Here is a 13,912-nt window from a genome sequence, read left to right as displayed (position 1 = left end):
CTCATTCATATTTCACATCCTGGACTTAAACAACATCCTCAGAGTTATTAATAGTGCGAGATGGACAGCAGAATTAGGACAGAATGCTCTGCTTCAACTCCCTTGTAATTAAGTAGAGATCCTGACCTGGCCTTCATAAATTATGTTGGCCAGCTGGAGGACTTCCAGCCACAGGCACACAAATCTGCTCCACCTCTGGTCCTCCTTGTGAAATAACAAGAAGATGGCCCTGGCAGTCAGATTTTTCCACCCACCTTTTGGCTTTCTGTGTTTTCCTGATGCCCAGATTTTTGTAGTTGGCAAAGTTCTAAGAGTTTTGAACTGAGAACGTTTTGTCTTAAAGCACTGCTGGGTGTTGGTACTATATCTGACATTTCCCCCAGCTTCCTACAGAGTAAATACTACAACGTAGTAGTTTAAATAAAATCAGTTAATTATTGTTACTTATTGCCTGTGGCTGTGTACCTGTTCTCTGAGCCCATCGGCTAAACTTTCCTTGACTTGGCATGTACTCGGATAGCAGACCCCGGGCCCTCCCAGGTGGGCAAATGTCAAAGAGGGGGAGTTAAACTCTTAATGAGGTTTAAACCACAAAACCCAATCTGTGCAATCAGAATGCATGTGTGTGTGTATATATGTGGTTTGTTGCATTATAAATATCACCGTAAGAAGTTTTGGGGTTTTTTTAAGTCATCAGCCCTTGCCCGAGCACAAAAGAAGCAGAAGGTGGAGAAAGGCTTGAGATGTGTCTGTCGCAGACGTGCAGCTCTTCCAGTCCCGTGCCCGACAGACCTGCGCCTGCAGCCGGGGCAGTGGTCGGGTTTCCTTGCTCAGCTGCTGAAGAAAAATTACAACGGTGAATTTTCTGTACGCATGCGGACGTTTTGTTTCATCAGGCTCTCCTGCTAAACATGGCAGATTGGGGGAAGAGAAGGGGGTAGCATGTTCAATTTTCTTACAAAAATAAAAATGCAGAAGCAGCCATCAGATGAAACTATTTGGATCCTGCTGCTGCAAATGAGGGACATGGAAAGAATTCTGAAGAGTTGGATCTAGCTGAAAAGTAGTTCCCATGAAATTCTCTGAAAGAAATTAATGTTTTTCTTAGTGTTATGGTACTGCAACTTTTTTTTTATGGTGAAAAGCTAAACAAATTTTTATGATAGTCAAAAAATCTGTTTAAAAGTAATTGATAGTGGAATATATATATTTACCTTTCAGTTTGTTAGCTTTGTCTCTTGTCAGTGAAGGAAAAAAATCTCAAAGTAATTTTCCTGGCTACATGTTAGTTGCAGAACTTTCTCTCTAGACATTTTTAAATGAAAATTTTGGCCATTTAATTTTTTTTATATAGACAAATTATCCAAAAGGTCAAAATTAAAAATAGTATCATGGGTACTATTTGTTTTTAACCTCAAAAGGAGCAGGAAAAAATATATCACGCTTGCCTAGTTTAAAATATGAAAATGGGTCTCACAGAGATAGGAAGCAAAATCAATGCTTTACCAGTGCTCCAGCCCACCTACAAGAGGTGATAACATCTCGCCGGGGGTGGAGACCTGCTTAAATAGAGCCATAGCTGCGTTTAAAATGAACTGCAGCTCAGACCAGCGTGGAGGAGAAAACACTTGTGGCTTTAAAGTGGCTGAGGAGTTGGGGATCTGGGTTGTGAGGCTGTTGGGAACTACAGGCAAGCCTAAGAACCCATGTGTGGGGCTTGGTGCTTCCCCTGCCCACACCGGTGGGGTGGCAGAGGTTTAGAGGGTGAAATGCTCTTCTTCCAGGGTTGTCTTGCTGGGGTGGTGGGAGGGAAGGACGGGCTGTGCAGGGGACTGTCAGATCTGTGTTCCGTTTTTAGCATTTATAGGAAGGAAGAGGAAGAAGGTTAGCTTTGTCCCACCTGAATTAAGCTACTGTTAGGCTTTAAAAATAGGGCTGTTGCTTTGTGATGAGTGGCGGAGCTCGCGTGCCGTGCACAGCTGTGTGACGTGTGGCCCCTCTGCGGGCCAGAGGGATTCTCTGTTGTGCGTCTCAAGCTCAGCGGGTAAGGAAGGGAAGGCAGCCTCCGAGACTGCTGCCAGCTGCCTGCTTAATAAAAATAACCCTGCGAGTGATTTTTGGTCCTCTTTTACTGGTAAGGAGGAAGAAGAAAAAATGATGGGTTCGGGGGGGGGGGGGTTGGTCTGATGTGCACGCATCTGGGCGCGGGTGCGGCCACAGCCTGTCGGTGTGGGCGAGGAAAGGCAGGGTTGAATGCTAGGGTGAGAGAAAGCTTTTTTGTGCTGAAATACCATTAGTGGCCCAGGAGCAGTGGGACGTGTTGGTGACTGTGCTATGGGTGGGACTTCAGAGGAGGTGTCTTGCTGGCATCTCCATAGGATGCCTGTGCTGGTAGGTTGTCCTGGCCCTGTTCTGCGTTCAGCTGGGGTCTGTAGCTGTCACAGCAATTCATATAGTTCGTAATTTTACTATTTTCTGGCTCTCACAAGAAGAATTGACTGACCTTTCCCAACCCTGTGTATGTACTTAATTTGCACAGATTAAGAAGTAACATGTTGAAATTTTTTTCCATCCCATAGAAGATTTTCTGCTTAATTTGGAAAGAAAGGGTGTGATTTTCATTAGTGTCTGAAACTAGGACAAGGGGAACGAAGCAAACAGCCTGATTAGTGCCCCTGCTTATCCCCAACCATTTTCTGTCATTTCTGGTGGATTATTCAGGCTGCGATGGTAGTCTGGCATGTTCTGGAGCACAGTACAAACTGCCTCTCTTTAGGTGCTCATAATTCACACTCCATTAGGATGTTGATGTTGGGAATACTTGGCAGGATGTCAGAGCTTGCCAGGCATGATGAGATTGAGTTCATCTTGTTAAACTGCAATCCAGTATTTATATATATTATTTTTTTCCTCAGCAGTAGCATCCCCTTAGGAGAGCAGCATGGCTTGCTCCGAACACAGATACTGATGTAAAAGGGCCTTCGATACCCACCCCAACAACCACTCTGCTCAGCATGTGCCAGGCTGTCGCAGATGTTGGATATTCATGCAAGGCTGTGGGAAGACTTTTCTTTTTTCCCTTTGAAGCCGAACAATAGAATTCTTTTATTCATCTCAGAATTGATTCATGGCACGCGAATCTTAACAGATGTCTGTAGGGGTTCAGCATCTGACTAAACAGAAAACAATCTTTTATTTTTAAACCCATTAGGAGCAACAATGCAGTAACAAAGTTTGAAGTGGAGAAGCTAACACATTGGCTCCTTTCTCAGAGTATTTGAAAACAAGTAGTAGGTAAAATGGTCGGCGGGTCAGCAGCCTCACAGGGTGATGAGCTGAGACCCTCACTGCTGCTTTTTGCCCACAGACATGCCAAAGACCAGGTGTTGGACTTGGGGACCTTCTTCCTAACCTCAGCAGGTGATAATATCCAGATGGGTGCTTGGTGTTTTTCCTTCTTCATTTTCAGCCCCAAACTGACACGCATCATCTTTTCTCTGGGGCAGATCTTCATGGAGAAGAAAGCAAGAATCAACTCTTTGTTTTTGACCTTAAGAGTGAAGTTTGTGGCTGTGGGAAATTAAAGGGCTTGTGAGACCGCATTTCAGCCAGCGACAGAGCAGGCAGGTTTGGGGTAAACTGCCGCAGAGCTCTGGGCATATCTCCTTTGCAGGCAGTCAGGTCCTGTCCCACCCAACCATGTGCCCCTGGCACCCCTGGATGCTCACTGCAGATACACTCTGTCGCAGATGTTCATCCCCCTCATTTCGGCTCATCTCTGCTTCTGTGTGATCTGCAATGTGCTCCAAAGGATGCATCCACTCCGTCAGATGGGTTTTTTCTCTGTTTCCCTGCTGGGGTTGTCAATTCTCCATGCTTCATAAGTGCTGGTTTGTACCTGGACCTCATTTTGGAGCAAAGCAGATAATTCAGTTGCTGAGGAACCCAGGTGTGAAGGCAGAGAGCAGAGCGTGCCCAGGTCGATACCCTGCAGCATGTAGGGATGCAAGTCGATGCATGCTGCGTGCCTTGGGTACGAAAAGCCATAGAAATGCAGTCTCTTTGCTCAGGCTTGGGCTAGTCTTTCCTGGAAAATATAAAATGTTATTTTGTCCAGAGCTTTGCAGTAGAAACAAATGCAACCTGAAAGAAAGGTTCCTCTCGAAAGCTGCTTTCTCTTCCTCTCCACCTTGCACCCCAAGGTGAAGTTTGGGAAGGGAAAAAGGTGAGCGGGCTGTTTTGTCAGACCCTTGGTGTGTTGGTGCTGCCTGGCCACAAGCTTTGGGTACCAACATGTTCTGAGCTTGGAAGCAGTTGGTTAATTTAGGAGCAAAGCTGATCGAGTTGAAATTCAGTGAATTCCTAATCTCAGGATTAAATCAATATCAATTAATTCTAAAGTATGGGAGGGTCCATAGCACATGCATCATGCTGGTTTCATTTTGTGTTGGTACCATCTGAGTGAACCAAACTGAGTGAACATGGAGGAGAAAATTGAAAACAAAAAGGAAAAGAGAAAGAAGGTACTAAGTACCTGGATGGGGGAAAAGGAAGCAACAAGAGAGGAGGTAGTACAGGTGTAACAGTGAAAGGGGCACACTCTGTCCCTCAGAAACATCAATTCAATAAGCATCTATTGTAAAGTAATTCTGTGTAGGAGTAATAATTACATAATCATGACCTTGTGATGAGCTATTGCAGAACTCGCATAGATTTTTTTCAAGACTTAATGGCCTCTGAGCGTGGAGAGACCTGTCAGTAGCAGAGAGGAAGGGCTTTGAAGAGTTGTGTGTTAGACTGACATAGAAGAGGGCATAAGAAATGGTAACTCTTTCCTTGGGAGAGAAAAGGGGACAATGCCCCTCTTATTTTTTCCACCCCCAAGTTTTAAGGCAAATACAATTCTTGGTGGCAGTCAATTCTGCCACAGGAGTGGTGTCATCCTCTAGAAGAGCAGCCTCTTGATGTGGTTGACATCTGAAAATATATTTAAGGAAAGGAACTCTCCAAAGGCTGCTCTGTGCTGTGCAGGGCACTTGCACAGTCACCTTACTCCTCTTTGTCCATCACTGGGTTGTCTGGAGGGAACTTTTGGTTAGTTGGTCTGATGTTGCTCACAGACAGAATTAGGGGAAACATGATAAGGAGCTCCAATTAATAAAGAACAGAATGATGGAATATAATTAATACCAGTCAAGAAGGATTTAGGGAAAATGGGTCTTGTCAGACTTTCTTTTTTTTCTCTGAGTTTTAGTAGAAGCAGGTATCTGGGTAAATGTGATAAGTATGTAAGGGTTTTGTCCTAGAACAACATGACCCTAAAAATGTGATAGTGATAAATAGATTAAAAACTTACTTCACATTTCAAAAAGCAGTTGTCAAGGAAAAGGCTCAAAGGCAGGAGGCTCTTCTGAAGGCCTGGTGCTATTCAGCGTTTTCATTTGATTGGAGCAAGCATGAGTTTAAACCTCACTGAAGTTCACAGGTGATATGCATATTAGAAGAACAGTAAATAGTCTTGAGGGTGGGAGAGTTGTATAGAGCTGTCTGGACTTTCTGCTCGCTCTCTTCAAATAAAATGTGTTTTCTTACATATTTCTTAATATAATCTTGTACAAGGTTGTACCAGCAGGATTGCACAGTGGCCAGGCAAGGTGTGATGCTATACCAAGAGCTTACTGTGATCTTGGCAGATGCAAGCAGAAGCAGCGAAGATGAGAGTACGAGCTGATTTTTACCTCTGTACATGTTTTTGCACTAAAATGCCGTCTCCAATTCTGCTGCGCATGTTCTCAAAAGGGCATTTAAAACCTGGAGAGGTCATTAAAAAGATTCAAGGGCAGGAGAAAAAAATGTCAGAGCATGAGAAAGATAAAGAGCTCAGTCTGTTTAACTTGTCAAAAAAGATTGAGAGATGACTTGATTACACTGCAGAAGAGTCTTTATAGCTAGAACAGAAAGCAGCCCTCGTAGTGGAGAAGGGTGTTCAAAAAAACTGATGGGTGAAAGCTGAAACCACACAAACTTAAGTTGTATCTCTCAAGGTAGTAAAATAAACGGCACAGGAAAACAGCAGCTTCTTCACCTCTCGATATCTTCAAATCCAGAGTGGATAACTTTTTAGAAGATATTCTTTAGCCAAATGTAAATTGTTTGGCTGAACAGAGCAAAATTCAAGTGCCTGTCACACAGAGAACTTGGCAAAGTGTCTGCTGGTCCCTTCTGGTTCTTGGCGTCTGTGAGGTGCTGTCCCAAGCCTCTTTGTTGCCAGATGTGGATGCATAGTCTTCTAAGTATGAATGTCTCCAGGCGTGTCTCATTATACTGGGGAAATAGGAGATTTTTTTTTTTTTTAAAATGTTGCATATTTGGGCAATGGGGCTTTTTATATCTGTTTCCTACATTAATGTCATTCGCTGCTTTGACTGTGGTTGCCTACCAAGGCTCTCGTAAGGACTAACGTAAAAGGTGCAGAACAATGAGTGTTCTGAGGGGAGGAGGGATGGACATTGATGGATGCAAATGACTAAAAGATTGATTGTGGAGGTGAATGTGAGACAAATTAAATGGACCGTCAAGTGTGCCTGTAAAGCTGTGGGATGCTCTCTGAAAGGAACCTAGAAACCCCATCAGAGGATCCAGCAGGCTGTATGGGGCTTGTTGAAGGTGTGCCAAAGGGAGCTGTTCGGCAGTGGTTGGGAAGTAGGTAAGGCTGTTTCACGAGGCTTTGCTTTATTGCCTATATTGTTGTTCTTGCCTGAAGGTTTGGATTTTGAAAGCGCATTAAAAAAATGTTTTATGTTTGTGTAACTTCCTGATTTATACAATGTGTTTCATACATTGCTCTAGGCACACAATCAATACAAACTGTAGTTAATGTTAACCCAGAACATGCATATTCTATCCTCTTAGCCCATAGGGACATTCATACACATGCTGCACCATATGTGGGGACAGCAGCTGGTACAGAGCCCTGGGGCCAACACATTTACCCAGTTGGAAACCTCATCATACCAGAGGAAAAGGGACTTTATAGCTGAGTTTAGGGAAGAATTTTTGCCTTTGCATTTCAGTGTAGGTATAACCTGAGAAGAAGGATAGGAAGCATTTCTGATATCTTACTGGTTTTTTTGGGGGGTTTTTTTTGGTTTTTTTAATTCCCAAAAGTGCATGTTCACACCGAGATCCAAAGAAAAGTGTTTTAGGTCAAGCAGCTTGGTACACAAATAACAATGTTCTACATATTTTAGACAGATTCTTACAGATATCCTCATATTTCCAAAGTAGTTGGGAAAGACTTCTTTTCTTTAGTATTTGGGGATCCTGAATTCTCTAAGCTCAATAGCTGGGTCATTTCTCCTCCAGGGTGGTACTCAAAAAGCTGGTGGGTTTCTGAGAACACCGTGGGTCAGAGGTTAGTGGCCTGGATCCAGGTTAATGGACAGGCACTTTTGAAGGATTTAAATAATTATGCTTTGTTCAGAAAACTTGTCGCAGATGTGCTTCAGGATGAGTGCTGTATGTGGGTTGAAATCTGGAGCTTCCTAACACCAGCTAAAGCAATTAATAGTGATGGTATTCATTACATATTCATTACATAACATGGTTTGTTCGGAGTAACAGACTGCTAGAGATGGAGGATGAAAATAGCAGCTGTTAATTTCAGAGGGCTGAGCCACTGCAGACTGCACCCGGGAGGAACCAGAGCCTACGTAACTCCCTTTGCGCTCTGGCCGAGGGCGTGTACGAAGCGGAATAGTCTTCCCTGAGGTTTTCTGCTGCTGGTGCCGTTCCAGGTGCCACCAGGGAACATTTTGGCCATGACCAACATATTCCCCTATGGCCCATCTGGGAGGGCTCCTGCCTCCGCAGCACTTCTGGTGCTGCCTGGCCTTTTCCTCCCTTCTGCTCCCCTGATGCTCACCAGCAGCTGTGGCTCTTTGCTGCTCTGCACAGTCTGAGGCAGCGACACGGGACGTAGGAAACGCTCTGAGGCATGGTCAGGCTGTGTGCCTCGGCTCTGCCCGTGACTGCTGCTGCTGTGTTCCCAAACTGGGTAGCTCCACGTACAGCCAGCTTGTGTGCCTGCACGCACCTGCGCTCCGTGCGTAATTAATTGGTACAAATGGTTGGAGTAGGTAGGGTGGTATGTATGTTTTGAGTTTCTGCTGGGCCCTGGCTTGCTGGAGCACTGGGTTTGTTCCAGAGGTGACTGGGAGCTGCTGATGAAGCAGGGCTGAGTAACGAAACGCTGCGTGAGTGTGAAATACTGGCTGCCAGATGCCAGGCTGGTCTTCTGAAAGACCTTTTCTGCTTCTCCTTGGCTCTTTTGTTGCAAAAGGCTCTGGGAACAATAGCTGACCATCTTTTCTCCCCTTTTGTTCCTAGATGGGGATGGTCGGAGACTGAAAGGAGCCATCCAAAGGAGCACAGAAACTGGGCTGGCTGTCGAAATGCCCAGCCGGACCGTCCGTCAAGCCAGCCATGAGTCCATTGAGGACAGCATGAACAGCTATGGATCTGAGGGAAAGTAGGTCATTGGAAGGGGGCTGGGTAATCACTTGTGGGATGCACTGTTCTTATACCTATTAATTTTCCTCCACCATGATAGATGATGTGTTTTTCTGACTTGACTATGCTGCAGGTGTACTGCCCATTCAATTAGAGCAGAGCAGATCTCTCTGCCTGCATAGCTGGCATATACTCTAGCTGTTTATATACTTTTTTTAGTGTCCTCATTATTCTGACCTGAAGCAGATACCCATTACTTTTAACTGCTTTGCCTTTAGAAGAATAATTCAGGGTGAATAGCTGAGGCTCATTACTAGTAATAAATTATAAGCCAGCAGTCTTCAATGTTGCACAATAGCTGTCCAGTCTCCCCTATTTCTTGGTTGTGGGCCGGGGGGGGCAGGGAATGCCCAGGTGATTAAAAGGATGCAAGTAGCAAAATAGTAATTCTGATATCAAAATACATATTTAGAAGCCTGTGGTGTATACTTCTGGTAACAAGCTTTCTTTTGTTTTATCTGAGTTAGTGTCCTAAAAGAATGTATTTTAGAAACGGTTTTTGACCCCAAGAAAAGTTACAACACACTTTGCTGAACTTGGGCTTTATACCAGAATGCAAAGCAGAGGATCCTTAGGCCCAAACTTTGGGGGCTGACTTGTCTCTTCTCGTTTTTATATTTCCATTATTTGAAGCCATATATGGAGATTATCATAATTGTATTAAGACCATCATTCATGGGAATCTTTGGAGGTGAAAAAAGCCACTGTTTAAAAAAAGGGGCAATATCAGATTCTGCTTTTAGGTATGAGGCCAAAATGTTTGTATACATGAGATGTGCTCTGTTTAAGTCAAGCACTGCGCTTGGCATCACTCTGTACACTCCCTAGTCCTGTGTCATGTTCCAAGTACACTGTACTGCTAAAATGCTGGGATAGTCCAAATGCACTCTCAATTAATGTGAGTCTGGTGTTAAATAAGTAACAGGCTGTAAATTAAGAGAGGCTTTCTTTAGCTTTAGAAGTAGGCTAATCCTGGAAAGGCATCATAGATCTGTGCTGAAGGTTGGAAATAGTAATGAGGCACAGGCTGCGATAGCAATCTTGTCACTCCAAAGCTGTGATGTACCTTATCTCTTCTGCGAGCTGCTGTCTTTGGGGAAATATTCCTGCTACACCACCACAGTCCTGTGGCTTGGAGTTCTGCCTCCACTATAAGATGCAGAGGATTAGTGATTAAGTTCAGTCCCTTGGCAGTGCAGGGCAAGAATCTGCTTTCGTGCAGAATAGAATTCTTTCATTTTCATATTTACATAGCTTACCCTCCTGGGAAGGGGTATAATTCTCTGAAAGATCTGTCTTCTACCCCTGCATACGCTGGCTGCTTTGATTGCACTTTCCCTGAGAGAGAATATTTCTGCCAACAAAATACTGCACCCATACAAGTGCTGTTTTACTCCAAAGGCAGGCAGTGTGTAGCTATCAGCTCAACAAAGAAAGGAGAAAATCCTGCCTTGCAATCCAAATATCGTTATTAGAACAAGTTTAACATTTGGTATTCCAACCTTAAATGCTGCCAGAACACCCTCGCCAGCCCCTCTGCCAGGGATGGGACGGCTTCTGCTCTTACTTCTCTGAAAAGTGTGATTAAGTCATTCCTGGATGCTTTGTTCCTAGGTGGGATAATTGATCTCCTCCGGAAAGCCGGTGGGAATTGCAGCTGTCTGTCTGAGCTGTAAGTGATAAGCAAACAGGGCTGAGAGTACAAAGAGCTAAGAGGGCTCTATTCTCTTGAAATATGGTGGGAGGGCAGTTTCGATGCTTTCTTTCCTGCAGCAAAGAAAGGAGTTGTTCGGGGAGTAGCTTTGAGGGACAGAAATGTATTCTTCTAAATCAGATTCCTCTTGACCTCTTGTTTGCTGTAGCTGTGTTCCCAGGGAGGCAAAATGAAGATTCATATGACTATGTTAGCTGTGGCAGGTTTATTTTCTTTTTAATTCTGTGTTTCTGACTGCTGCAGATACTCCTAGGTCAGAGACAGTGACTGTCAAAAATCTGGTTTTCAGCAAGATGAGATTGCCCGAGTTCTTCCTACCCATGCATCTCTTTTGGTATGTTCACACAGCGAAGAAAATGGATTCAAAACCTCACCTTCCAAGGGGGTTTGTTTTCCCAAGTTCCATATGTTTTTTATAATCCTTTTCAATTTAAGGACTAAAAGGACAACTTCCAGAAGTGGCACACTGAAATGACCAAAGATTTGGTGAAACTGTAGAAGGTCTTAAAATACCTGCTCTTGGTCATGCAAACGTGCTTTTAAGGTGATGCTCATTGACTGCTTTCATGTTCGTTGTGACGAGCTGGCTGCAGCTAGCTACAGCTGCTCAGTGCCAGTGCAAAGCATTACAGTTGAAGAATTTTCTGTAGTGCATGATTTTGAGCAATGCTCCTTTTTGTGTGAATACCAGAGTGCATGAAATCCAGTTTGTTTTTTTTTTATGGAGAGGCTTATTATGTAGGATATACTTCTCAGATATGCTAGGCCCTCCTTCAAGAAAAAAATTGCTCTAGGGTTTTACCTGAAGGTGAAATAGACTGAAGATTAGCTGGTTTAAAAGATGTGTCTTCTGGAATTTAAGCTTGTGCACATGCCAGTAAGTGCTGACGATCTCGACACGTTGCTCATTTAATTTTTTTGCCATACAAAAAGTCCCCCAGCTATATTACCCAGCTTTTATATTGCATGGTGGTTGTGCACCAGTGTGGGAAATTAATATAATAAAACTCAGTGTGAGACCTTATAGAAGGGAATGGTGATATTTATTCCAAACAAAACTGTTTTCAGTCATTCACGCTTCTAGGCTTCACTTGCGCTCTCACCGCCCCGTGTCGGCGTCAAGCCTTGTGCATCCAGGTGCTGTAGCCAGGCTTGGTTGTGTGCTGCAGGGAGGAGCAGGGACACCATCTGTCAAGCCTTCACTATGTCTTCGGAGTTGTTCTTCACAACAGACTGGCTCTTGGACTGTTTTTTACACTTTCTAGGACTTACCTGTTATTATAGCGTGATCTTTAACCTCAGAGTCTTGCTTTTTTCAGCTTCCATAGATCTTAAGCAGTGCTGTTACCTTTTTGCTTCCTTGTTTGGGGAATCTTTATGGCTGTAGTCTGCTTTCAGAGAGGCTATGGAAGTGATGTGCTCTTTAACTTTCTTGTCCTCCTCCTGTTGTCAGAGGACAGGACCGCTGCTGACAGGTTGGTTGTGCTTTCACACACACAGATGTTTCCATTCATAATTCATCCAGACTAATCTTAGTACGGGTTACAAAACTCCACAGCAGTGGGTATCTTCTTCTATGTATATACTTAAAAATCTGCATGAGAGGCCAGTTACCCACTGCAGCAAGTGCCTACCGGGTAGTCTCAGGACACCAAGATTACTGCAAGGATAAAATTCCGAATATAGGAATAACTCGCCAACAAACCCCTGAGATTCAGCAGAGTTCTCTAGCTCCATCCTGGCTCTTGCGCAACCTACATCTTGTTTTGGCTGGGTTTTGCCGCAGCTGCGCAAGACCATGTACAACATTCAGAAAGCAATAGATTCTGGACTTAGATGTAACTTATTCCTGCCAACCACTTTTCTTTCTGAAAATGGCGCAGGAAGACAAAAATGGACCTGGAACAAAAGACTGCTAGCTGCCATAGTCCTAATAAGTGGTACTCATTGGCTTTTTTGTTCTTGCTGACTACTGCTGAGATTATTAAGTTAGGGAGAGCTAAGGTGATTTTTACCTTAGAAAAGGACAGTGGGTGATGACTAGCAAAGACTTAGAGGATTGTTCTTGCATTACCTGAGATGAGTCTGCCGGTCCAGCAAGGAAGCATCTTCTTGTTAGCCACATCATATCCCTTTTCCCATCGTAAGGGCAGCACCAGCCTTAGTCCTGCCTGAAGCCACTGTTGTGACGAGGGATGGAGGCAGAATGCAGCCTGGCACGCGTGCCGCCGGCACGGGCATCTCGTGCCTCTTGGCTTTGTTCAGTCTCATGCTGTTTCTGCAAGCTATGGCTTGTACCCATTCTCCCATCTGTGCGTACAGGGCTGATGTGAACCAGTGCTGGGGCTTAGGCTAGGAGAGCTACCTGCCCTTCTCTGGTACGGGGCAGTAACTAAAAAGAAACTGAAGAAAATACTTGGCGGGTTTGTGACCATATGGGCACATGAAAATTCACTTTCCTTCAACAAAAATCATCCATTGTCATTTGAGAATTACCAAAAGACTTGATTCCTACATGCACTATTGAGGAGAGTCATATTATAGCTATTCACTGAATGTCTCTCTTTTGGTATCTAAAGCCGGGGGACTTCTAGACTCCTTTATAGCAAATTATCTTTAGGGCTCTCCGTTTATCCAAGTCCTTTTAAAAAAATGTAATGCAGTATGTTAATACAGTTCAGGCTGTAAGAAATTAGGCCTTTCGAGATAGAAACCAGGAAAGGCATGGAAGTTGTTTCTGTAATACACAAAGAAATTAGTCAGCCTGTTCAGCAACAGTACAGCCTTTTGCACTGTTAAGCTTGACCAGTGCAGCTCAGAGAGGATGTGACCTTGAGAGCTGTAGTTACAGCAGCAAATACAGTGAATCCCCCCCGTTCAGCAACCTCCTGGGAACAGGCAAAATTGCTCTCTGAAGGCAGGTAGCTATCTTTTACTCAGTGCATCTGAGATGACTTGTGATTGCTAAAAATGGAGCTAGCCTGGTAAGGTGGGGAAGGGAATGGGGGAGGTCTTTGTACATAATTCACTGCATAGTTTTTATAGCTCCATTTAGGTGGCAGAATTCATACAGCAGAAGGAGTCGGATACACGAGCGGAGTACAGTGTGTTACAGCACATACGGCAGCACGTCACAGTGATAAAAATGTTACAGAAAGCGGAGCGGCCAGGAAAGAAGCGGAGCTTGTCGAGAGGCAGAGACGGGGATAATATTGCTGGGCAGAGGGCTGGTCAGGTTGGGTTTGGGTCCTGCAGGGATAGATGCTCGTAGAAAACCTTTCCAGCCAAGGTGAAGGCTCCTGCAGCATTCGTTAACGACTTTCACAGGGACTGTGTCCCCAATCCCAGTCAGATGTGTATTGAATTAATAATTCCTCATGTGCACCATAAATATTTTAAAGATAGGGGCAGTGGATGTTGAATTAACCAGTTCTGCCTTCCTCCTTAGCTGATAGACATCTACTTGGCTTCTGCATGTAAGATGTGATTTGAAAGACCTTAACATGCAATATGGATGAGTGTGATTGTTACACAGTGCGTTTCTGCTCCCTGAAATCGGAGTTCTGATGGGGTTTTTTTTAATGCTCAGATAGAATAACTGTCAAATATGTTACCAGTCTCAGAGAA

General features: G+C 44.2%; 1 protein-coding gene across 1 annotated transcript in view; it reads left to right on the top strand.

Moving 5' to 3' along the window:
* Window positions 1–8,388: 8,388 nt before the first annotated feature.
* Window positions 8,389–13,912, top strand: part of RIMS4 (regulating synaptic membrane exocytosis 4) — a 16,393-nt gene continuing 10,869 nt past the window's right edge. Inside the window, exon 1 of the mRNA XM_010294479.1 lies at window positions 8,389–8,530. Within this exon, the coding sequence (XP_010292781.1) occupies window positions 8,454–8,530 (77 nt within the window). The 5' untranslated portion in view covers window positions 8,389–8,453. The remainder of the gene's footprint in view (window positions 8,531–13,912) is intronic.

The sequence above is a fragment of the Phaethon lepturus genome, unplaced genomic scaffold (assembly GCF_000687285.1).
Source record: "Phaethon lepturus isolate BGI_N335 unplaced genomic scaffold, ASM68728v1 scaffold21789, whole genome shotgun sequence".
In the NCBI taxonomy this organism is placed as follows: Eukaryota; Metazoa; Chordata; class Aves; order Phaethontiformes; family Phaethontidae; genus Phaethon; species Phaethon lepturus.
This window is presented reverse-complemented; position numbering and strand designations above follow the sequence as displayed.